General features: G+C 38.1%; 1 protein-coding gene across 2 annotated transcripts in view; it reads left to right on the top strand.

Annotated features, from left to right (window-relative positions):
- adka (adenosine kinase a) overlaps positions 1–27,039 on the top strand; it is a 164,095-nt gene that overhangs the window by 9,781 nt on the left and 127,275 nt on the right. For both annotated transcript variants that reach the window (XM_084391105.1, XM_084391106.1), the window contains exon 3: positions 2,754–2,807. In XM_084391105.1, coding sequence (XP_084247231.1) covers positions 2,754–2,807 — 54 coding nt within the window. The remainder of the gene's footprint in view (positions 1–2,753; positions 2,808–27,039) is intronic.

Raw genomic sequence — 27,039 nt, 5'->3', positions numbered from 1 at the left:
GTCCGCATACCACAAGGGTTTGCTACAGGGTCTTCAGCTGGGGACCACCGCTCATTGACGTTTCGCCCCTTAACCCAGAACGTCTCATGGTGGGGGGGCAGTGAACAGGGACGTCTCCCTGACACCCCCTGCAGCAAACCCTAATTAGATCTTACACCCCAAGCCTTATCTTGTCGCTTCAGCCAGAGCCAGTGGCTTGCTTTCTCAGCTTCCTCAGAGAGCTCTTTGGTGGATCTGCTCAGTTTGGCTCCCCGTAGTCCCAGGTCCTTGAGCAGACGTGATGTTGATCTGCCCACAAAGCCTCTAGCTCCCACCTCCACCGGGTACAGCCTCACACTCCATCCACTTTCCCTGCACTCCGCAACCAGATCTGCATACTTTGCCTTCTTTCTTTCATAGGCAGCTTCCAGTCCCTCCTCCCATGGCACTGTCAGCTCGATCAATATCACTGACTTCGCGGCTGCAGACCACAGCACCACGTCTGGTCTTAGGGTAGTGCTGCATATCTCCTGTGGGAACTGGAGCTGCCTTCCCAAGTCTACTTCCATCTTCCACACCGACCCTGGTGTTAACAGCTTGGTGGGTTGTCTCTTGGTGGTATGCATTGCGTGTTCCCCCTGCCTAATGAAGTGGATCCTGCATTGGCTCCCTGGTAGACTCTGGTTGTTTGCCTCCTGTCGACTTTCCTCCAGCACCTCTGCCAGCTTCCTGAGCACTTGGTCGTGCCGCCATCTGAGCCGACCCTGTGTCAGTGCTGTTTTACAGCCCGACAGAATATGCTGGAGTGAGGCATTGATGGTCCCGCAGAGATCGCAGGATTGCTCTGTTCCAAGCCATTGGTGGAGGTTTTTTGGGCTCGGGAGGGTGTCGTACGTTGCCCTAATAAGGAAGCTGAGCCGAGCCTGTGGCAGTTTCCAGAACTCTGCCCAGCTGATTGCTCGGCTCGCAACACCCTCCCAGGTTGTCCACCGCCCCTGCTGCCCCTGTACCACAGACCTCACTCTGATCTCCTCCTGCTCAATCCTGGTGACCTCTGCAACAACAAGGTCCTTCCTCTCCTTCCTACTTGCCTTGGACCATGGGATGGGTGGCTTGCTCCATCCAAGGCCTGCCCGCCCTGTCTGGACCATGCCCACGACTTGCTGGTGTTGCAGTCTTACCATCACCTTCTGCACCTCCTCCTTGGCCCTCCACTTCCTTCCAGTCTCAACTCTGGCATTTGCATCAGCCACTGTCCTGTCGGAAGAGTCCCTTAATTCCATTACCAGCCTTGCTTTCTCCTGCCTATAGCCCAGGGTGATGGATTTCAGGGGTAGCTGAAGTGAGTTCAATCCATACAGGCCAGTAGCTGAAAAGCACCGTGGTAGGCCAAGCCATTTACGGATGAAGGAGTTGGCTTTTGCCTCCATCCGGCTTACGGCTGATGAGGTGACTTCGCACAGCTTCAGAGGCCACATCACCCTTGGGTACAGGGTGAAGTGATAACACCACACCTTGTACTTTCCTGGTAACTGGCTTGCGTCAATCTTGGATAGGCCTTCTGACAGCTGCAGAAGGATGATTTTCCCCATATCCTTGTCCGAGAGACTAGATGTATAACGCCTCCCTAGGCTTCGGATGGGCTGATCCACAATGCGGGGGATGTCTTCCCCACTGATGGTGAAGGTGAGTCTGTCATTTCTCTCCCCCTTTCGCAATGAGAGGCTCCTTGACTTCTGTGGCTTGAACTTCATCCTGGCCCAGGTGATCAGCTCATCCAGCCTCTTAAGTAGCCTAGATGTGCATAAAATTATATATATATTTTATAAATTATATAGTTTTTTTCTTCTTTTTTTCTTTTTCTTTTGTCCTCACATTCTTTCTTGTGGTACCCTCTCAGTGACACACCCGCTCATTATGCGGGTCATTCTCAGGTGTGAATCACAGCATTATTCATGATTATTCATGATCATTCACGCCCACGCATATTGCCTTTCCAAACAAAAAGCGTCTTACAAAATTTAAATCAATGTATTGTTTTATGTGAATGATTAGGCAGGATGATTTTCAGAAAATTTTGAAGCAAAAACTCTAGGTGACAACATCCACTAGTCAAAAGTCTTGTGGGCACATATTTAGTATGTGTTTTGTGGCCTGATTTCAGAAACTTTTTTTTTTTTTTTTTTTATAACCATGCATAAACATTATTCTCTCAAAAATACAAACATATACATACATGTTTCTCACATATTATGGTAGCCCTGTTTGTGCTAAATAGTGTAATGACACCTTTGCAATTAATATGTTTATAAGCAACTGAAAAAAGCACAAATGTCAGGGCATGTCAAAACATCTCAAGGACCCCAAAAACACCTTAGATCCCAGAGGGTTAATGATGTTTTAAGTTGATGAGGTGATTATGGCTCAACAAAAGAAGCTTTATTTTGGCTTAGGCCTAAGGCCTTCACCTACAGGCTTCTTAGTAAAATAAGCTGTCACATGTGCTTGCCTTCATCTCATGGGCGGACAGATCTGTTCTGTGTAGATTGTTCATTGATGGTTTGAGAGTAAATTTCAAGATGTTTAGCTGTTCATTGTGAATAGTGAAAACAAAACATGACTCATATTTTGACCATAATGATTATGCCACTAATGTCACTGAATGGAATTAACATCAGAATTTTTAACCTAGAAAAATTAAAGCTATTTATTTTCCTGTTCTTGATGAGTAAATCTGCAGTTACAAAAATGCATTTTCTTTGTGTGTCTCACAGGTATGGACTTAAGCCAAATGACCAGATTTTAGCAGAGGAGAAACACAAGGAAATGTAAGTGTCTTTTATCTCATATAAGTGTCTTTAGTAGGTCTCATTCACTTATAATTGCGTGGATTGTTTCTTATTTGTACGCACAGGAGAAATTCTTAATTCACAACATGTTCGTGCGCACATGAATTTGTTCTTAACATTGTTCTGATGTTAGTGAATTTGGAGTATTCTAAATGAGCGAACCGTGTGCACGAGGTTAGTCATTTGCATAAAACACGCCCAAACCATCTCCATATAAGGGCTTTCCGCACACGCTTTCCTCAGTCTTTCGTTACTCTCGTCAAACTTGTCGCTGTTTGCAGATGCGCTCTTGTCTGATCCTCAAGCATTGCCATGTGTGCCATTCTCACCAGTTCAAACACAATAAACACCTTTTATACAGACCCATAACAGACTTCTCAGTAGCCAGCTGTACTACACACTCGTCTCGTACTATATCTGCGTCATTCAGAGAAACCTTGCAGCTGAAGCTATAACGTAGCTTATCTTACTCTTTAACTGGAGCCTATATGATGAAATGTATTAAAGATGAAATTAGATTTTATCATATAATTTTATATATGGATTATATAATACAAATAATGCAACATTTCAATATAATTATAGTTGTGTTAGGATTAGAGATGCACCGATTGATCGGCTGGTGACCGGAATTGGCCGATTTTCACGTGATCGGCCATGACCGGCGACCGGCCGGTCAGTCTGACATAATGCCGATTTTATGCCGGTCAAATGCACTCGGGCGCCGCATGATTAACCTTTTGAGAGGTATGGTCTCATATATGGGATTTTTATTTCTGTGCCCCTGTGAGTAACGTTACGGTGCCACATTTAGAATGTTCAGTGACGTCGCATAACTGCCAGATTCAAACTGTGCTTTCGCGCGTTGGCTGGCGCTGAGCCAGACGCGTTCAGCGCTGTCATATATCACAACTAAGCAGTGTTTACTCTATTCTTCTCAGTTCACCGGCCACTTTCTTGCATTTATTTCGGGAGAAACTGACGAATTCGTGTGCTTTAAATCCGACTGACAGGACAACATTGCGGCACCCATCTCATGTTATAGATCAAGATTATTTATAAAGGTTTTTAAACGACCAAACACACTCACTTACACGTATTTGAGAATCGGAATATCAGATAGGCTAGTTGATGACATGGTAAGCAAGTTTGTTATATTATAATATTTTGAATAAAAAAGGAAAAGCGAAATAAAAGCGACACACCTATCATACAGTATTATTGTGGCTGCGGTGTATCGCGTGACGCGTCCCCATGGAAACATTAAAGGGAACGTTCACCTTGAAAAAACTCACTCTGGGAGTGGGGGTGTCAGTTAGAATTTTTAAACTTAGGCCCTACGCGTGAAAGGGTTAAAGAAAAGATCGAAAATAAATATTTGTGTGTGCTGTAAAGTGGTTAGAATTTTTTTTAATCGGAATCGGCTAAAATCGGTATCGGCAGGTCAAACTCAATGAAAAATCGGAAATCGGAATCGGCCTAGAAAATTGTAATCGGTGCATCTCTAGTTAGGATGAAATATAACTTAACACGATTAAATGGTCGTACAGATTAAGTGCTTTTTGCATACGTGTGATTTCAGTTGTTCCTATATTTTTTCGTAAATTTAGAATCCATATTTATTACAAAACTTTTGGTGAATCGTGATTTGCTCTTAAAATCGCCTGTACGCACATTTCACGCACAAATTTGTGCATACTCATGCTTAGTGAATGAGACCCAGTGTTTGTTTTTGACATTTTGGTATGTTCAATGATATTGACGACTGATTATAGGCCATCATCCCTTCAAATGAAGAAATTTTTTTTTTTTTACTTTTTACATCATGTGATGTGGAGTCTAGTGTTCATGAGAATAGGGATGGCATGGGACGATTACCGGTTTCACAGTAAACCACGATAAAATGTACTGACGGTTAGTATTATTATTTAAAATTTAATTATCATTAAAACTGTTTGATTATCGCGATTTTAATAACTCACTGTAAATACTGTCCAGCCAGCAACAGCTCTGACGCAGGCGCAGCGCGCAATGTTGTTGTTTTTTTTTATTCGAGAAGGAATGGCGGAAGGCAGATTAATGTTTTAAATCTTACATGATCACAAAAATATTATCAACTCAGTAAACAATAAATCAACTCTGATTTCATTTTCAATACAATCGAAAACGGAGACGCAAGACGGCAAGTTGTATTTGAATGAAACGAGAGAGCGCGTGCGCGTCCGTTGTGATACATGTGCGCTGTCATAATGCGTTGTTATTGACGACGGTCATTTGAAGGAAGGAAATGCCACAGAATATAATCTTGCTTAAAAAAAAGTGCATAGAGCTGCTTGTTTTATGTTGTTTGTTGATTTTCAAATATAAAACTTGTTGAAATGTTTTCAGTGTGAGCATCAGTTATTTTTGAACACTTTCATCTACAAAACCGTGATAATATTGATAATCACGATAATTTTGGTCAAATTTTCATACTGGCCCATCCCTACATGAGAATAGCTTTCATACTGGCATGTGGCCTAATCTACTTTTCTAGAGTAATTCCTTGTTTAGGACCATGCATGTGTTTAATTATTCTGTTCACATGCCTGTATACCAACATATGCTTCATCTTTAGAGGATGTGAGATCTCCTCAGGAGGGAAGTGCTTGTACAATGCATTACAAAGCACCACTGTAGTTGTGTTGCCATCTTGTGTATTGATGTTACACCATGTTGATTAGCTTCTGATCTAAATGATTGATTCTCTTTAATGCGAAGATTAGAAGGATGTTTAGCGCATTAGTAGGATACTGACAACTTTGAATAATGTTCAGACGGCTGGATTCATCTGATCCCTCTTTCCTTGAACTAATCATGTGTGAAGGCTGCTATTTGATGAGCCTGAAATTGTACTCTTTGGACTCAGCAGTGTCCCATAATGATTAGACCCTCATAGATAGTGATTCAGTATGTGATTTTCAGAATCAGAAACTTGCAGTAGCTTTAAGGGGAACAGGCACTTTTGTCTGAACATCTTGATGTCATAGTTGCATCCTAAAAGGCTGATTTGCACCATTCTGCTGCTTTAGCACAATCCAGCTCAGATCTGCACTTGATTCCGCTGCCATTTCTGAGTGGCTAGAGTGCTTTTACTTGATAGACAGTATGTCCTGCTTTTGGTAATGATCTTAAGAGTCAGCTTGAAAGCCTTAAGTAGAACGGATGTATTGTTTACTGCAAGTAATTGCATGCAATTTGTGATATATTTAACTTGTTTTCCTTCAGTGTAGTTAGTTTTGAGAACTTCATTTTTACCCAGTATACTCCTCCTCAGTCATCTAAGTTTGGAAATTGTTGATGTCCAATTATGTTTGGTCAGAAGGCGGCAACGGCAAGTGGATGCTGGAATGAACAGAGCTTAAACGTAGCCTAATAAGCCTGAAAGTAGGCTTATTGCTATTGCAAAAGTAGAACATATTTCATAGATTAATTCAGCCTGACACATCCTCATACAATGCTAACATTTATTGTTGGAGTTTTAAAGGCAAAAAAGACCGAAAATTCTGTAATTTTCTCACCCTCATGTCGTTTCAAACCAGTATGGCTGGATGTCTTCTGTGGAATACAAGGACATTTTGACTTTTTGGAGCTTCACCACTCTTGGCCACTGTATATGGTTGTTCATTGGAAAAAAGACATTTTAACATTTCTTGTGCTCCACAAAAGAAAGCTGGTTATGGTTACATTAGTTAATGCACTAAGCATCATGAACTGACAATGAACAGGATTTTTTTTTTATGGCATTTATTAACTATTAAACTTAAAATTAACTGTTTAATTTTGTAATTAGTTTATTGTAATTAATATTAGTTATTTGTTTATTAATTAACTGAAATACAAATGTGTATTATCTATGTAGAATTATGTGAAGAAATTAGCATTAACCAAGATGAATAAGTATCTTACTGTAAAGTCAAGTGTCACCATAATGTCATAAGTCATATGAGAACAACATAAAGGTTAATAACATATTTTATTTATTTATTTGGTGAACATTCACTTACAAGTGTCAAGTTAAAAAAAAAAGCATGCCATTTTTTTCTTATCCACTATTTGTTTGATTTGTATCTATGGTAACTATTATGTAAATGTTAAACATAAACATGGAGCACATGATGACTTGCATTTCAGTTTTTTTATGTTTTCCAAAACACTACGGTCATATTAGGAAATGTTTGGCTGTCCAGATCAGACTCTGTTTGTGTGTAACAAGTTCTCAGAAATGCTTTCCAAAGGTTGTAGGGTTGTTTTTGTTTGGATTCATAGATTTTAGTGTTTAAGTCGAGATTGAGCTGAACGACATGGATCAGACGGAGACCTTTTGCCCCTCTATTGGTTTACTCAGCTGCGCTGTGCTCTTCCTCTCTCTGTGTGCAAACCTCAACAATGCATCACTTCAGCATGCACAATGTAAAACATATGATCACGAGAGGGCCGTTCATCACTCTTGAAACAATATCGAATATTGTCTGTAACTCATTGGGCTGTTCCTTCCTGGCTTATGCCTGTGAGATATTAAGTTTGCTAATGATTATCTCTTGTGGGCCAGTAACTTCAAACCATGCTAAATGATTGATTCGGTCATAAAATGTTGCTTTGCTGTCTTGAGATATCTAATGTAGGTTGCTTGTGGTGATTCTGGTGGGAACTAAAGCACTTCTCACCGAGTATTATGTTTGAAGCTGTAGGCCTCTCTTCATTGGCCTTGTATGAAGAGAAATGAATGTGGCTTATCACTGAGAGAAAGCAAGGACCACCTGACACCCCACTGTGTTTAAAGAATTCAAAGATGCTTAAAATGGTCCAAGCCGACTCAAAAAAACACACAAAAGTTAGAAAAGACCTATAATCTGTCTAAAGCAGTGCGGAGGCGTATATCAACCACTAAACCTTCAAGGATTTGATCCAAAGCGCCTATTGTTGTGGCTGCTCTGAATGACCTTAACAGTCGATTCATTGCGCTGTTTTTTTAACCACTTGCATGTATTTCATGTACAGTATGTACAACAATGTGTTTTTTTATTTTTTTATTTGCGACTGCTTCAAGTTGAAATGGTCTGATTTGGTGACTCTGCACTGTTTTGAATCCTTTCCCGTTCCGTTGTTTTTCATTGTCCTTATCAGAGATGTTGGCCTGACTGACACGAAGGCAAACAGCCAGCAAGGGACAGGTGGAGAGGCCAGACATGCTCTTCATAATCACGACACTTGATAAACCTTCTATATATGATTCGCCTGTGCATTTAAAGCATATTTAACTTGATCTCAAAACCTCTGTCCAGTTGTTTTTCTTTGACCCACACTAAGATCAATAGTGTAATCTTTTTTTTGTTGTTGATTGTAGAACTGTTCAGATTTTTGCATGACCGTTTCCTTTTTTACATTTAGATTACCTTTGCTTTCATATAACAAAAAAGTAGCAATTTATTGACACTGTTCAATGAAATTTTTTCAGTGCAAATCATCAAATTAATATCCATATTTCTTTCTGTACATGTTGTAAATACACATGTGCATGCTGTCACCGTTTTCACAGATTTACGTTTACACAGAGATGATAACGGTATTGCTTTCACAACCCTTTTTCAAAAACTTGCACTTTGAAACCTAATTCAAAGTGTGCGTTCAGGCCACCAAAACACATTGTCGTTTCAATGAATGACCAGAACGAATGAAAATGTTTCTGTTTTCAGTTGAAAAACTGTGTCGTGTAAATGGTTTATAATAAATATAAAAGAAATATTTTTTTTTGTTTTGTAATTTTTTTTTATTATTATTGGCCAAATCATAAAAATAATTATTGGCTGGTGTCAGCCAGAATGAGAATTCTAGTATAGAATTAAAAAAATATGCATCCCTAATTGTAGTGATAAATTTTGCTTTTGTTTCTACTGCTTGGTCAAATAAGGCACTTTATTTTGTGAATATACTAGTCAGAGTTTAAGGGCTTGCAGTGCGTTGTGCTAAACATCGGCCTTTAGCCATGACTACAATTCACAGTATTGCACAAGCTCTCAGTCAGAGCTTACTGCTGAAATATTGCATTGCATAATGCTGTTCATTTACATTCTGGGTCATTTGGACTGAACAGCGCTTGAGTTTTTTTACCACAGACAGATGCTCTGACATTTTGCTGTAGACGGCCTGGGCATAAGTTGGCATTCATCGGTCCCTGTGTGATTTCCAAGGCCCTGAGGCAGCAGAGCGTAATCACCGATCACTGTACTTCTGTTATGGCAGTCTACAGATGGGGTTTGATGTTCATATGCAGTAGTTTATTTTCTATAGCCAGAGTATGGTGTGCATTTACTGACCTTTCCATCTGCCGGTTTTGTCTATGTTCATGGAATATATATATGTGTATGTGTATGTGTATGTGTATGTGTATGTGTATGTGTATGTGTATGTGTATGTGTATGTGTATGTGTATGTGTATGTGTATGTGTATGTGTATGTGTATGTGTATGTGTGTTTAGAACAACAATCCACTATATGTATTAGTCAGAATACACTGCTAATTTAAAAAAAAAAAAATTGTGCGAGATTGCATTGTTACCATTTACCAAGCAGGGGATAAGGGAATGAGCCATGCTTACCAGAAAACAACTTGATCACTACATAAACCAGGAGGTTTAAACTCAGACTGCCATCTTGTGACAAAGATAGACTTTCTTTATTGTAGCTTTTTTTAAAAGTTTTTTTAATATATATATTTTTTATTTTAGTTATCTTATTTTTACCTGTGATGTTCAAATATCTGGACACAAAATGCTAGCTGTATATAGCTCTGTCAATATACACTTCTGTTTTAAGAGGTGACTAAATGTGTGCCAGACATTGTTTTAAAGTATGGAGCAGCTGACTCTGGTCTGTACAGCAGGTGCAGCACCACGGGCAGCCAGCAGGTGGAGGCATACGCTCAAGCATTGTATTACTTTTACACAGCATCATGCCGCAGGGTGGCTTTTGCTCGTGCACAACAGGAAGTCTTATCCGATTTCAGATTAGTTTTGTTTAGCAAGGGACGGACAATTGAGTTGCTTCCCAGGCTGAAAGGCAAAGCTTGACTAAAGTTATTTGTTTTGAAATTCTTGAATGGAGTCAATTGTGTATATATTAAAATAATTATTGGGAACACATCGCTTTGATTTCATAAATGCCCAGACAATCTCAGAACACACTGGCTCTGATCTGTGTCCTTTTGTTCTGTGGATTGTCCTAGCGCTGTGCAGCCCGTGGGCAATCTGCCTCCCCCCGGAGAGAGCTGAGTCTGACTGTTTCCTGTGTCTCAGATGGAGCTGGTTTTGATGAGTGCGCTGTTCTTTATTTGAGAGCGGGCAGGAAAAAGAGCTGTTGCACACTGAAAGCTAAATTGCAGGTGCACAGAGGATTGGGGGAAATAGTATATTTGAGGGGGACAAACTGTTTGCAAATTGCGCACGCTTGCAGTATGAACATTTACTCAGCAGTGTTTGGGGCAAAAAGCTTTGTCAACATTAAAGAAAGGGAAAAAATAGATTGGCAGGGATGCTTAACTCTTAGAGTTGGAGGAGACCGCTACAATTAATCATCGGAACTGCGTTCCTGACACTTCTGTCGAGAGCTATACGCTCGGATAAAAAAAATACTGTTCACTTAAATGAGCCACAAACCTGTACTGTATGTCCCTGTTAGTTTATCCCTGTGTGAGCCGTCCCTACTCTGCCTTCCCATTGGCAGACACGCATCAGTGCTCGTCCAGCTTTGGCTGGAAGCACGAATAAAGCGCCACACCTCGGGATCGTGTTCCAGGGGTCAGGCCGGTGACCTTACCTCAACCTTAGAGAAAAAGCTGGAGGGTTAAAGCAGGTGGTTTGTCTACAGGATCCAGAATCTCGTCCGACTCGGAATCAATGGTCCCTTGTGGCTCCAACTCCAACTCTGGCTCCTGCCTGATTCATTTCCCATCAGCCGTCCCTTCGCAGCCAGTCCTCTAAGTGATTTCCCCTAATGGCTCGATGTCCGAGCGGTAACCTCTTAACTCTCAGCTCTGCATCCACTTCTGCCCAGTCGCTGCTCGAATCATCTTGAGGAAGGAGAGAGAGGATATCGTCTGTCACTCTCTCTCTCTCCCGTCCTTTCTTCTCAGTCTTCATCATCGTTGAAGCTCTGCTGTACGTTATGACTGTTTAGATTTATGTGCTGTGAATTACGGCGGCAGTAAGCTGACTGCCAGGAAAACTCCAGACCGTACACTGCGGCCCAGCGTAGAAACGCAACATTGGCTTTTATGGCCACTATGGGATTTTCCATTGGTCTTTGCCCTCTCAGGTGGGAACATAGATCTTTTTCTGCTGAGATGCATTAGGCGGGTTGTAGCCAAGTGTTACAGGGAGTCAGGTAGAGTGTGTTTTTTTTTTTTTTTTAAAGACTGTTTGTTCTCCAGTCAAAGCTGGAAGGTCTCTAATTGCTAAGCTGTGGGCCGCCATGGAGCCCAGCCAGGCCGTCTGTTTTCCTGCTGCACTAAATGCTGGCCTGATGGCAGTGGGCTGGTCCCGCTCCACGCTCTCCTTACAAGCATGCGTGCCTGCCATGTTTACGACAGCATTCAGATGCCGTTCCCTCTTCACTCCTGGTTAAGTGTTTGGTTCTGTACACTGAGCTGTCAGGTTTTGAACGGCCACAAACCCCAGCTTTGACTTTAATCATCTCGAATCACTCTATAAAACTGACCTCAGACCTGCTCCCTAGCACCTCATTACCAACAGAGCTGAATGATTATTTGCACTCTATTGCCCCCTAGTCCTGGCTTGCTTGTAGTTTTGCTGAAACGCACTGTGTGTCCTCCTGCAGGTGGAGCTGTAACTCACAGCGCTCTTGAGCGTCAGCCAGCTATCATCATGGAAAATATGCTGGGTGTGTAATGAAGTATTGTGCCGGGTGTGTTGTAGAGGAATAAGTTTTTCCTAATGTGGTATTGTTCAACGATTCTTAAGATTTTAATAGCTGTGATGATGACTGTCATCTCCTGCAGTTTCGGCAAAACCATTCTAGATGAATACTTGTACAACTAACATTATACTTTCTATAAATGTTATCTAATTTTATATAAAAATTGTTAACATGTTGTTTAAATTATTATTATTATTATTATTATTATTATTATTATCATCATCACAGTTTGATCAAATAAAAATGTTCTACTATATATTCAATATTATATAATGTTTAAAATATTATTATTATTATTATTATCACAAATAAATAGTTTGCTCAGATTAAAATTCTGCCATTTATGCACCTTTATGCCAATCTCTTATGATTTATTTCAGAGATAGTATAATGTCTAAGCTTCACTTTTCAACATAGCACCATTCACATTTACTGTATTCTATCAAATAAAACATTTTTCCTTTCCTTCCACAAAGCTATCATACTTCAGAAGACTTGGAATATAGTACACAAGTCATTTGAATTACTTGTTTTTCACGATACGCTTTTATTGTATGGAAGAGAGCAGCTTGAACATTCTTCAAAACTTCTCTTTTTGGGTTCAATGGACAAAATTAAGTCATACATGTTTGGAATGACAACTGATTTTATATCTACTGTATTGTTCTGTCCTGTTTATTGTCTGATTTATTATCTTGTTTTTAGGGAGTTGATCAGAGGTGCAGCATTTAAATTTTTATTAAGAACAAACAAACAAACAAACAAAAAACACAGCCCATGTATTTTGCAAGGGGAAATCAGCAGTTTCAGCATTGGGTTTTAGCCCAGCAGTTAAAAGTATTATAGCCCAACTTGTAACCTAATTTAAACAGTTGGGCCATGTGTGTAATTACCCTCATTTATCTCTGACTGATTCACAGCCAAAAGTTTCTTAAATGAGCATACTTTTACAGAAACCAAGATCCTACAGCCATTTTGTGGGAGTAAATTGGACTAGAAAATTCTTCAATGCCTTTTTTCTTTATTACTGATGAAACACTGCTGTCATGCGCTTGTAGATGGTTCACATTAGGCTGTGTGGTGTTCTCTGCATGGATATGAATTATTGACATGGAACATCATAGCTCAACAGATCATCCCATGTGTCTCCTTAGAGATCAGCCAAGGGCAGTCTTTTTTACTTCAGGTTTGAAGAGCAGAGGACTGTCTTTCTCACACCATCTGTCTGCTTTCAAACTCTCAGTCTAATTGAAACCTAGACTGCCACCACATACACATCCTCTCCGGGTAGACCAAGGGTCTAAGTCACAACGGTGTGCGAGGGGTCGTGCCTTCTGACCTCAGTAGCGTTACCTCAGGGCGATCTGGTAATGCGAGTCCTACTCGGCTTCAGGACTCAATTTTGTCTGTCTGAAAGGGCGACGATGATGTCATGTTTCCACCGAGCTTCGTCTGCACCTGTGCCGCTCATCAAAAAACGATTATTTCTGATTTGTACGTCTCATCGTTAATATTTGTAAAGTTAATGAGCAGATTCAGATTGATAGATTGCCAAGGAAACAGAACACAAGGACCGCGTCTGTGACATCACGGGATAATTAGGCCCACGAGTGCGCACGAATCCGCAACTGCGCTGATTTGCATTTTAATATGTTGTTAGCATAGGTGAAGGTTTATCTCCTCTTGATTAGATTCCAGTGATGTAATTACAAAGCAGAGTTTTACTTCTCAGAAAGGGCACCGCGCATAAACATCAATATGATTACCAGTAATTGTTTCAAAACAAATAAGCGGTTGGGTAATCAGTCATCGGGCCGCCTCGGAATTGTTTTGGAAGACGGTGTCCTCTGCAGCACATCACATTCGGCTCATTTTAACATCTCAGTTTAAATTGGCTTTCCACTTGTCAGAGTAAAGAATATTTTAAAGATGAGTGGTGAAGGCTCAGAGGTAATCAGTGCTTTTAATGATCTTATTTGTGCGTGAGTGGCTCTGTAGACATTACTTGAGAGTCATTGAGAGAGCTGAGACACTGCATTTGAAAAGCTGTCCCCTGACAGCCAAATCCATCCATTTATAAAAGAGGAATTATTATTGACTCTGCCCCCCCCCCCCCCCCCCTCTCTCTCGTTCTCTCTCTTTTTCTCTCTTTCCCACTCTCTCACTCTCCTTAAACAAGGGGAAAAATAACAGATTCAACCTTGGGAGAACAAGCACAGTGGAAGCTTAGAGAACAGAATAAGTAATGACACTGTCGTCTTGCAGGGACGTGGCTCACCGTGAAATGGGCTATTGATTTTAAACAGATAAACTGTGTTCTCTTTTGTGTTGAGAAATTACTGAACAATTTAATTAGGGCTGGAACAGCAATATTTATTACCATTTTTCGCACCCATCCGCTCCCTCCCCACTTTTTTTTTTTTTTTCCCATGAAGTCCTCAGTCTCCTTGTAAACTGCCAGAATAATTAAACAAACCATGTTGCAAAGCTTGGTGTTGCTGATTAGTGGCCTCACCCAAGAGAGGGAGAAAAGAGGGGGAAATATATCCATTGATCACGCTTCTAATTCCTGAAGGTCTGGAAGAATTGCCGCACCAGATGACTCTGTTGAAACGAGGATTGACGGGCGCTTTTACATTCGGTGTCGTCCTGCATTGTTTGAGCGCATCCCAGTGCGTCTGTTAGCTGTTTGTCTAAATATAGCCTCCAGTGCCAATCAAATGGAAAACTGTCCTCTCGAGTGATTTCGACAGAGAATTCATGTGGAGCAAACGCTTGTCTTTCAGATCTTCCCTTAGTTTTGTAGAGTTTTTGAAGTCCTGATTTCTGAGTGTTGTACATTTTAGATGTTACTGTGGTCTGTAAATTCAATAATTTTTTGTTAGTTTTAATTTGATTACATAGACCTTGAGTATGAATGTAAATATATCTTGTTTGTTCACAACGAAACTCCACAGAGTAAGGCACCTTTTTATTTAGGGCCCATGAAATCCATTTTATTCAATCTGTGTTTTCTGATTTTTGTTTTTTATTATAATTTTTTCTGGATTTTGTGTTTTATGATTTAACACAAATTTATCAAAAACAGTGTCTAATTAAATTAATTAATACAACTTTTACAATTTAATCAATCTTTTAAAATGTAGTAGTTAACATATAACAATTAATTTGCCACATTTTTTGTCATATAAGATGCTGCAAAATGACATAATTGGTATAAATTAAAATGTGAAAAAATATCTTGGTTGTATGATATACATTTTTATATAAATTATATAAAATAAAAAATGTAATATATAAATAATATTATTATAATTACTTTAAGAATATACAATGGTAATATATTTCTGTCATAATGTCTTCAAGTTAAACTGGGCTTTTATTTTGATGTTTTGTGGTTAAGATCTTTTAGTTCTAGTTTTAGCGTGTATTTGACGGTAGTTTCTCTCAAATGAAAAGCTTGTGAAGTGACTCACAGTAGCAGCTCTGGAGATGAAGTTCATGTGTTCATGTCCTCATATATTGAAAAGCGTCAGTGAAGCCGAGTGTCACGTGTGTTTGAGTTTGTGTATCAGACGCAACTACGGCACTCATGCTCACAGAAACACGAAGAACACGCAGACTTATAGCGACATTCAATTTATTGAGTCGCATTTATTTCTGCTGTGTGATAGGCTGTTAGATTAATCCATGTCCTTTTTTATTCAAAATCTCCTCATCGGCGGCAGACGCTGCACTCATTTTCGCATGTGTTCTGTTCAAGTGTTCTGATGTCACATGGCGATGACGCAACCGTACCCCACAGCAACGCAACTTGTAAAATGATTGGCTTTTGCTTGTCACTCATAGCACGCTACATTATCAAGGCATATGCTGTTTATGATCCAGGTATGGCGCACGCTTGAGGGTTGTTCATACAACCAAATTTGTAATGTTTTTTCATGTCTATTTACATTTAAATGCATTTAAGATAAAATATTGAGCGTTACATCGGACATTTTTTCTTGTTGTTATTGAAAAATGTATACCGTTGATAAATACAGATACCATTTTAACGCCCAGGCACACATGTAGGTACTGTGTGAAGAAAAATTGTGGATGTCAAGTATGTGTGTTTGTGTATATAAATATTCTTAATTCTTTTTAATATTCTTAAAATGTTTAATGATACAATTGACATTATTATTAATTAAAAAAGCATAATGCTGATTGTTTTAAATGAAGTATAACACATCATACCACAGTACAGCTTTCCAAAAGTCAACTACCCATTAGTTGCTGTTGGATATTTATTTAAACGAACTTGCGTTGCAGCTCACACAGCCTTGTTTTTTTTGCAGACTGCAATTTATCAGTTGTACACATCAAAAGATCTTTACCCAGGACGTCCTGACATTGATTGAGTAGCATCCCATGGGATAACTTTGTGTCAGATATAAAATACTAACTTGTTTCAGAGCACGTTTTATGGCGGTTAATGACGTCCTCTGGTTTCAGCGGCTCAGGATGGCCCATGACAGCTGTTTAGGGTGGAGAATGATATGTGTGTGCTCTCCGCTAAATGATTAAATGGTTAAAAGGCTCTTGATTGTAGCCGAGCCACGTGATCCCCTGGGCCCCTGCGAGGGGGGAAAGGTCCCGAGGCAGCTGCTGCTTTTGAGCAGGACTCCTTAAGCCCTCTGAGAGCAGGGCCCCTCGCCGTCTGTGCTCCAAGGTGCTGAAAAACAGTTATTCAAGCCCAAATCCTGTGAGCCCCTGTGTGTGTGTGCGTTCGATTCCAATCCGTTGGAGTCCCCTTGTGTGAAATAAACACCCAGTCTGCTCAGATTCCCCAATGTGGATGACTAGGAGCAGGTGTCCCACCAAGCTTTATTAAGTCCTCTCCATCTCTCTCCATTAACATGGTGAATGTGGTCCGGTGGGGAAGAGGCCCTCACAGGAGGCCGTAGACACTCTGTCTGTCTGCGATTCAGATGTAAAGGGCCATGTAGGCATGCACGTCAACCACTGCATTCCACATAAGGGCTGGCTTAACCGCACTGTTTCATGTCTTATGTAACCTTATTTGAATGGAGGGTTCTTATCGTCCTCTGCCCAGAGGAACCTCCCCTCCTCTTTCACCTCAACATGAGACCCATCTTTATTCTACATCAATCTTGCATGTTTGGTTTTTCTTTGCTGAGTTGCCTTTTGTTGCTCTTTAAAAGAATGAAAGTCCTCTGAGGATTATTGAATATTCAGGGTGTCATGTTTTATAGGTGTTTCTTGAACTATGGGTATTTTTGGACCTGTGGACCCTCTACAAAATGACATTTCAATCATTTATGGAAGGGTTTCCCAAAACTGGGGTTTGTGAAGGAACTAAAGGGGGTTGCGAGTTTAAGAAAAGCAAATAATTAATTGCATCATTACTAGGGCTGTGCAATTAATTGAATTACGATTTCGATTTCGTCTCCCAACGATCACCAAAATAGTACAATCGAGTAAAAACGATTATTTTGCCATGTTCTGTTTTGCAAGAACACACTTATTTTGTCTTGTGTTCTGAATGACACGCGCACTTCCGCCCCTCCCGAAGCCGTAAACTCTCTCAGCTTGAATGTTTAAACTGATAAGACTTAAAGAAGTGAAAATGATCACCTTTAGTTACGATGCAATACTGGCCCGATTGTGCAAGTGACCATTCCGCCATGTTCCGACTCCTAAACGCGAGAGTGTAGTTTCGACGCTTGCATTGTCAACCCATTTTGAGAGACAGAGAGAGAAGACGCAGCACCGCTGAACATTTTGTGAAATTGCGTCTTTGCGAAAGTTTTAAAATGATAGATTTGATTTTATAACTGTGTTGATTAATTTAGGCTATACTCATACAATCTACTTGCTAAAGTGAATCAATGTTTGTGGGGGAATTTCCCGCATTATAAGTGGTAGACCTGCGGGAAAATTAAAATACTTGAAGTATTATCTGTTATTATTTATTTTAATAGTTCAAAAAGTACAATAAATGTTCAAATTTCAATTTAAGAATTGTTTAAAGGCGTCTTTTTAATAAATGCAGCACGCTCCCAAAGTCATGTGAAATAATCGTGTTGCATAATCATGATTTCAATACTGACCAAAATAATCGTGATTATGATTTTTTTTCCATAATCGAGCACCCCTAATCATTACAATGTAAATATGAAATGAATATTTTAAAATAAAAGCAGTCTAAATAAAGCACAAAAGACTTATTTATTTGCTGGCATCCGCATGTTATTGACCAATAACCAGCATCAGAGAAGCATGACCATGCCAATGTGGTGTTAATGTTTTAGAAATATTAACTCTAGGGGTATTTCACATCAATGGGGAGCGGCTGACTATGTTTAAGAATCCCTGATTTATGGAAATAAATGACTACTTTGTCTTTCTAAGGTTAATTACATAGTTTTTTATACTTTTTTTTTTTTTTATTATAGTGTAATTGGAAACTGCTTTTCACAAATGATATTTGACTTAATTTTTGTCATGTCTCATTTCATTTCAAGCATGCTTTTCAAGACTAACTTTTCATAAAACTTTATTAAGGGCAAAACTTTAGGATGTAATCACACCACAGTTCGTGTAAAAATGTGCTAATGTGAAAATTATTTCCACACTAGAAATAAAGTTCGATTATTTTACTCTCTTGTTTAGTTAATCATGTTTTTTTAAAACGTAATGATTCATGTTTTATGATAGACTTTTTTAGATAAAAAATCTGGGCCTTGGACAATGGTAAAACATTAAACTCTACATTAAAATTCTCTACAAAAATAATGAAGGCATGGTAAAAAGTTTCCAAGTGAGTATTAATGTGACTTTCACAAAACCAGAAATGTTAAAATCTTTTCATTTTAATTCAAATCAACCCCTGGGACATTAAAATGCTAGTAGTTGAAGAAACACCCATATATACTGTAGAACACAAGGCTTTCTACACCTTTCATAGCTGTTACAGCTTTTTCAAAACTTATGACTATGTGAGGAAGCAGATCCCCCTCCCTACTAGGTATGTGTAAAGAACACCCTCAGAGAAATGTGTAAAAGAAGGCGTAAATTTCCAAGCGTGTTATGATTAACACTGAGAGAGGGCAAGATGGTGGTCCCCCCTCCTGTGGAAAAAGTACTCGTGCAGGTTAGCGTTTAAGCTAGCATGCAGGCCAGGAACAGAGAATACTGATGGAGACATTAGTCAGGCTGCAGTTGGGGGTTTATTTTTAGAGGATGGCATTTAAAGTCAGGACACTTGGTTCTGCCTGCCTGTTAATGACTCATCTGGGGAGAGAGAGAGAGAGAGAGAGAGAGAGAGGCCGCTGCCCAGCCGCCGACAAAAGCTGCACTCTGCTCTGGATCGTCACGCACCAGCCCGCGGTGCTTGAGCTTCAATTTATACATCTCAGATTTGTTCTCTATAATTTGAACGCAAATTCTGCTGAGGTTCAAGCATTATCACACAAGTTCCATGCACTTTTTATAGCAAATGTGACTGCATTAAATGTAAAAGGTGACTTTTTTTTTTTTTTTTTTTTCTCCAAAGTATACATTTCCTGTGTTAAATTAAAACCTTGAGTCAGTTTTGTGACAGACCTGTATAATTCACTTGTTTATTGAAAGGCTAACGATGACGTGAAACCATTTGACCACCTTGTTTCTATTTAAACGTGCAGCCCTGGCGAATGAATGGCTGCTTTGTGGCTTCGGTCAGTGAGATGCTTGTAAATTGTACATTTCCTCTCTGTTCCTGTGTTTATGTGGAATTTACATGACAGCTACATTAATAATGTCCCACGCTCTTGCCACCTGGTATGTGCATTTCCAAATAAATGAACCCATCTATTTCACTTCATAATTCAGATATGCTCGGCAGTCAAAAGTTTATCCAGACTTTTCACGACCACCCAACAGCAGGTTAAATTTGTTCCCTGCCATTAATCCTGACTGTGTGTGTGTGTGTGTGTGCATGTGTTTTTTTTCTTTCTATAGCCTATATGTATAAGTGTCTGTATTCATGTATACGTGTGGACATGTGTTGGCTCACTCCTGATTCAGCCTCTGCAGAATTAGTTCGACAAAGAGAAGAAAACGCTTGCCATGATTTCAAATGGGAAAACAAGCCAGCTCTTTCTGAGGTCATGGTTGTATGTCAATAGTTCTAACAGATGCTATATAAATCTTTAATAGAACGCTCAGTGCTGTATAGACATGCACCTATGTGCATCCCAGTCCAGACGGTCTCTCTTGAGCACTTTTGGATGAATACAACATATCTGACATTCACTGCATTTACTTACCTAAAAAAAATAACATTTTGGGATAATTTACACTGGATATTTTTTTTTTTTTTTTTTTGTCCAGTGAAACATAATAGGAGAAAATATTTTAAATATTGTGTTCTGAATTATTCGGAATCTATTCAGTAGTTGTGTGTGAGGAACAGACTGATATTTAATTGATTCCCTGAAAATGCTCAGTCATGAGAGTTCACCAGAGAGGTAGGGTTGCCAAATCTATGAATTAATCATTCTTTTCGAGTTGTATCTTTTCAGTCAATCGTTTGGTTTGGTTCACAAAATGCATCCACTGCTAGCAGATGATTTACAGTTCTCTGAAAGGGATTATTAGTGAATGACTTTAATTTGAGTCATTTTTAACGTTATTAAAGTATTGTATGCTCACCAAGGCTGCGTTTATTTGATAAAACAATTGATGTCCCACAAACGGTGAAGTTTTACAACGATTAACAGCCCATAATTAAATAAATGAATCGTCGTGAATTCATCCATTAGATATTTTTAAATAACCAACAACAGCATTTAATGCTTTGTAAACGGGTGCAGAGAGTACGTTTGAGCCGCGCAGCCATGGCAGCTCGTAAAAAACTGAATGCAGAATGCGAGTACCTGTTCTGAGCTCGCACTGCGCTTTTATTGCTCTGGGCAAATAAACGGTCCATGCATCCGCAGCTCAAATGAGTAGCGCTGTTTTGTTCCACTTTGTTACACGCCATTTGATGTTTCTCATATGCAACAGAAATGGCAGCTCTTATCAGTTGGGCAATGTGGTGGTAACTAACAAATTTAGTCACACTGGCAGGAAAAAATTCGCAAAATGCCTGACTGCATAGTCTTCACTGTATAAATGAAATATAGATTGATCCTTATTAAAGTTGTAAAAGTTATTTTGTCAAGAGCAATAAGAAGTGATTGTTTTTTCTTTTTTCTTTGTCCATTGTTGTTTGATTAACTTTAATGACACAGACAGCAGCAGATTTATTATTAGGTTGCTGTCACTTTAAGCCCGAATGCCCGGATCAAATTTACTGTTACACATGCATTTTATTTCTCAACTGTTTATGCTCACTTAAGACATAACTAACTTTGTTTACGAGGATACTCTACAAGACGAGCATTTTTACATAATTTTGTATGAATTTGTCCCGTCAAGCTCAAGACTATGTGAAAGAGAACTCGATTCAGTATTTGTGCGCTGTCTGAGTGGCTTTCTGGGTGTGTGCTTCAGACTTGTACATGCACAAAACAGAATTGAGTTCTTTCACATCTTCTTGCATGTGAATATTTAAATGTGCAAATGATAAACTTTAGTAACGGTGCAGCACTGATCCGATCGGGCAAGTGACATGTCCTTCAACTGTTCCAAGCATCTTTCCACCGGGAAGACCTTATTGTTGAGCCCTGATTTTATTTCTGTGATGGCAAAGCTGAATTTTCAGCAGCCATTACGTTTTCAGAAATCATTCTAATATGCTGATTTGGTGCTCAAGAAACATTTCAATGTTATCAACAACTGTTGTGCTACTAAATATTTTTGTGAAAACCATGATTTTTTTTATTTATTTTTTATGATTCTTCGATGAATAGAAAGTTTAATGTGTGTGTGCTTTTAAGGTGCTTTTGTGTGCTTTCTTAAAGTCCCACTCATTTTAATTGCATGGAAAAGAGCGACCAGGGCATTCTTCAAAATTTCCCTTTTGTGTTACTGTGGAAAAAAATAATCACATTTGCTGTCAGCATCATTTCTCATTTGATTAAAAAAATTAGATGTAACTTTCCACTAAAAGTGTCACTACAATAGCTATTGCAGAGCTCACCGCATCTTAACAATTTGGCATGAACTTCAACACGCACTTCAGTTTATTATTCAGTGGCGTGATTACTCACAAAACAAACTGTTCCTAGTAAAGTGTTTCTGCTCTTTAATGATCTCCTCTGCATCACCCTTGAGTGTTTTCCAGCCATCCCTCATGGAACTTTGGACTTACACAAACCCATGTTTACAGACAAAGGCTTATTTATTTGTCAGTTGTCCTCTCTAGTGTAAAACAGCTGGGGTCATATTGGCATCTATGAGGAATTGTGGATTCGGTGCATCGGATCTCGGCTCCGTTAACCAGCACTCTCCCAAACCACTACTGAACGGTTCATCATAAGGCATTCTGAAGGATCTCCATGAATCATTGAGGAGCTGTGAGCTCAGACGTAGACTCACACACACACCGCTTGGCTTGTTTTATTTACAGCCCTTTCACTCTGTTATCCTTCAAAATTCTTGACTATATCTCTCGCTATCTGGACACGGCTCTGGCAGGGTGTTTTATATCGGCCTGCTAATGAGTATTTAAGTGCTTGTTATTGTTAGTTCTGTATGATAACGTGTGTGGTGTCGGCTGTCATCAAGGCAGCAGTTCTGTGAGAAGCTGTCAGTTCTGTTTAGAATATGGCCTGCATTAGTAAAGTGCTTTATTCTTCCTTCATTAGAGGTCTTCTCTGCAAACAATGTCACTGGCAGAGCAAAGCGTCTCACTTCAGCGTTTAGAGTAAGCTGTCTCATTGTTCTTGTTTAATTGTATCCAGTTCTATTGACAAAAACAATGTTATTGGAGTGGAGGTGGATATTCTGGATCTAATTAACTAGATTGTTGTGCTTCAAAGCTCCATCTGAAAGAATTCTGAAGACTTGACCTGGTTTTGTTTAGCATCATTGCATTGTGCTCTCTTCCCCCTCCACCTCTTTGCTTTTCTCTATTTTTATTTTTATTTATTATTAATTTATTTTTTGCACCTATATTTTGCTTCAGCTTCCTAAGACTAAAAAAAAGAAAAAAAAAAAAAATCTAAATAGTGTCTTTTTCTCATTAGCTGTCTGAAAAATCAGTTGTATCGCCATCCTGGAAAGACACTCAGCTCTCATCTTGCTAACCACAAGCATATGCTAGACATGTTGCCTCTGGTTTTATCAATCTGAAGTTTAAGCGCATTCTTTTCAGATCTTGTAACATTTGCGGCGAGGCATTTCAAAGAGTGCAATCTGACGTTCCTCACTGTGCCCCCTCTCTTCATAAGTGAACATTTGGTGCTTGCAAAAAAAAAGAACTAAATGTGGTCCTCGTGCTTCACTTGAATTAAATGGTTTGCTGCCCAGCCGTGCTTAAGATCCATCATTGGTCCTGTGGGTTATATTTACTTGGCACTTCATGGCTGCATACCATGATATTTTTTTTTTACTTTTTTTTTATTAACCATAGAAATGTATTTTTTTATTTATTTTTTTAAATAAGTTTTAAATTAAGCATACATCATTTATCTTGTTAAACAGTTTTATTTTGTCTTCATTTGCTATGTCTGGCAAAGTAAACTATCAGATTGAAGAATGATTCTCACAAAACTGTATTTTTTTACATCATAACTCCATCATTGGAGCGCTCGACTCCATCATTGGTCCTGTGGGTTATATTTACTTGGCACTTCATGGCTGCATACCATGAATGAATTTTTTTTTTTTAAATTAACCGTAGAAATGTCTCTAATGCTTATCAAGGCTGCGTTTATTTGATAAAAAAAAACAAAAAACAGTAATATTGTGAAATATTATTACAACCTAAAATAATAGTTTTCTATTTGAATATACTTTAAAAAATTATTTATTCCTGTGATGCAAAGCTGAATTTTCAGCATCATTACTCCAGTCTTCAGTGTCACATGACATCCAGTCTATCACATGATCCTTTAGAAATCATTCTAATATTCTGATTTATTATGAGTGTTGGAAACAGTTCTGCTGCCTAATAAATATAATATATATATATATATATATATATATATATATATATATATATATATATATATATATATATATATATATATATATATATATATATATATATATATATATATATATATATATATATATATATATATATATATGATGAATAAAAGGTTAAAAAGAACTGCATTTATTCAAAATAAAAAATATATTTTCTACTAATAAAAATCTTCTTTACTATCACTTTTTATCAATTTAACACATCCTTGCTGAATAAAAGTATTGATTTATAAAAAAAAAAAAATAAAAAAAAATTGCTGACCCCAAATTACTGACCAGTAGTGTATATTGTTGTTACAAAAGATTTCTATTTTTAAAAAAATTGCTGCTTTTTTTATTTATTTATTTTATTCATCAAAGTATCCTAAAAAAGTTATCACAGGTTATGAAAAAATATTAAGCAGCAGAACTGTTTCCAACTTTGATAATGAATCATCATATTAGAATGATTTCTAAAGGATCATGTGATAGACTGGAGTAATGATACTGAAAATTCAGCTTTGCATCACAGAAATAAATGATAATTTAAAGTATAATAAATTGAAAACCAATTTTTCCAATTACATTTTTTTCTGTATTTTTGATCAAACAAATGACTGCTTGATGAGCAGAAGAATGAATATATATATATATATATATATATATATATATATATATATATATATATATATATATATATATATATATATATATATATATATATATATATATATATATATATATATATATAAATAAATAATGTAAAAAGAATAAGTTTAGATTAAGCATATCTTGTTTAACACTTTTATTTTGTCATTTGCTAAAAGTAATCTATCAGATTCTCACAAAGCTGTATTTTTTTTAATTCTGTACGGCTGCACGATATTGAAAAAAAAAAGCGATATGTGATAACTCGTTAAGTAACGTGATATGGAATTGCTTTAAGTGTGTAAAATTAATTTAAATTCTATTTGAATATATTTAAAAACTCATAAGTTTTAATGTTCCGTTCCGTCTGTATTTCACACAGTGCGATGCGTGAGGGCTCACGCTCTTCAGAAACAATCACAGAATTATCTCAAACAGAAATGAAGTCGGTTTAAGGGGTTAGAATAGAAATTTCCACCTACCAGGGTTACAGGTGTTCGCATCATTGTAGATACTCAGTCAGTTTGATAAACTCTCGACTGCCAAGCTCTTCTATGTGACGTAAATTGTTAATGACGCAATTTTGCACACTTCATTCATTTTTCTGCGTTTTTTTTACGTTAAGGATTTTGATTTAATCACATGCGTTAAAGTTGACAGCCCTAAAATAAATCAATCAATCATTCAATCAGTCAGTCAATCAATCAATCAATCAATCAATCAATCAATCACATATTACAGCCGTAATATATATTACACATATTACAGCCATAAAGTGCCCATATAATGCTATTTTAAAGTCTCTATAAGCCCCTCTTTTCCTCGAGCCTACTCTGCTCTGATTGGTCAGATGGCCCCGTCTGTTATCTATGGTCTACCACTTACAGCGCGTGTCAGAAATGAAATGTCCATTACCATATCTGAATTTCAGCGCTGAACTATATCGTTAACCGTATTAATAACGGTACGTTAGCAGAGCACTAATGTGAATGACTGATGTAATATTACAGTTTGCAGACCAAAATCTTGCTCCATCCTTTATCATTACTCAAAGTAGTAAGAACGATAGACGAAATTTCAGCTAGGACCTCATTTAGGTCAAAAGCTATTACAGAATGACATTTCTGAAGTCAAAGTCCCTTTAAGACGAGTCATTTCACTCGGCAGCCATCTTTGAAACGCCTCTTGGGCAGCTATTTCAGTCATGCTCCTATCTCTTTGAAAGGGAAAACATCAAATTCTCCAAAGCATTTCACCAAGTTTTAAATTCGGTTTAAATTCATATTTGAAATCACTAATGAAATCTAACAACAACTGTATCATAAATGTGGTTTCACATTGATGAAAGTGACCCCAAATATTTGAATGGTAGTGTAAATATAATAATGGGCCTAATTATAATAAACACAGAGTAATAATCAACATTAATATTCAGAGAAGACAATTAGACAACATTTTATTTGATGGGGGCGGTAAGTGAACCACTGCTCAATTTTTTTTAAATTTTTTTTAAATCGTGTGTTCATTAATTCATTATTAAAGCTAATATGCATAAAAATGCTTTAACTATTTTTCTATGCTTAAACGATTTATAATAAAATAAATGATATCTGTCAAAATTTGGCTGAGTTCAAATTTGATATCTGTCGGTAATGTGTCTGTAAAGGTTTTTTTTTTTTTTTTCATTTGATATACAAATTCAGTACATTTTACTGTGGACTGTTAAATACCACAAACTCTCTCTCTCTCTCTCTCTCTCTCTCTCTCTCTCTCTCTCTCTCTCTCTCTCTCTCTCTCTCTCTCTCTCTCTCTCTCTCTCTCTCTCTCTCTCTCTCTCTCTCTCTCTCTCTCTCTCTCTCTCTCTCTAAATATATACAATGCAAGGTACCAGATATATTCATATAGTATATTCAGAATGTTATATACTCTTTTAATATAACATTCTCTCCTAGGTGCAACAACTGTCTAACTTCAAACCCATTAATGCCCATAGATTCACACCACCTCCCGCTGTACTACTTACTTGCTTTGTCACTACTCTACAGACACCCAATTTACATTTCTGAAATAAAAGGCTTCTCACAATTGATTGTGTTTTCCACAATCTGACTGGAGTGCTGCTTTGATGTTGTTTGTGGAGTGCCTAGACACAAGGCTGTGTGTAGAGCAGTGTTTGCCTGTGGCCATTGATGAACAGTCCCTGCCTCTCCCCACAGGCTCACTGTTTGTTTGTGTGAATTGCCTATGTAGCCACATCAGCTGCTTCCAGTCAAGCTACTATACAGTAAATAAACCCGCCGTCAATATTGAGCATCGGTGCTGTTGCTCCTTGCTGTGAGGTAGACTGCTTTTTTCCTTTGCTGTGGTTGTAAAGAGCTCTGAATAGCGCCTTTTTCAATCAATAATACTCACATGTATGTTACTTTCTGCTTTTATTATTCTTATTGTGAGTTTTCTCAATGCATGT

This window comes from Rutilus rutilus, assembly GCF_951802725.1.
Source record: "Rutilus rutilus genome assembly, chromosome: 20".
Lineage (NCBI taxonomy): Eukaryota > Metazoa > Chordata > Actinopteri > Cypriniformes > Leuciscidae > Rutilus > Rutilus rutilus.
This window is presented reverse-complemented; position numbering and strand designations above follow the sequence as displayed.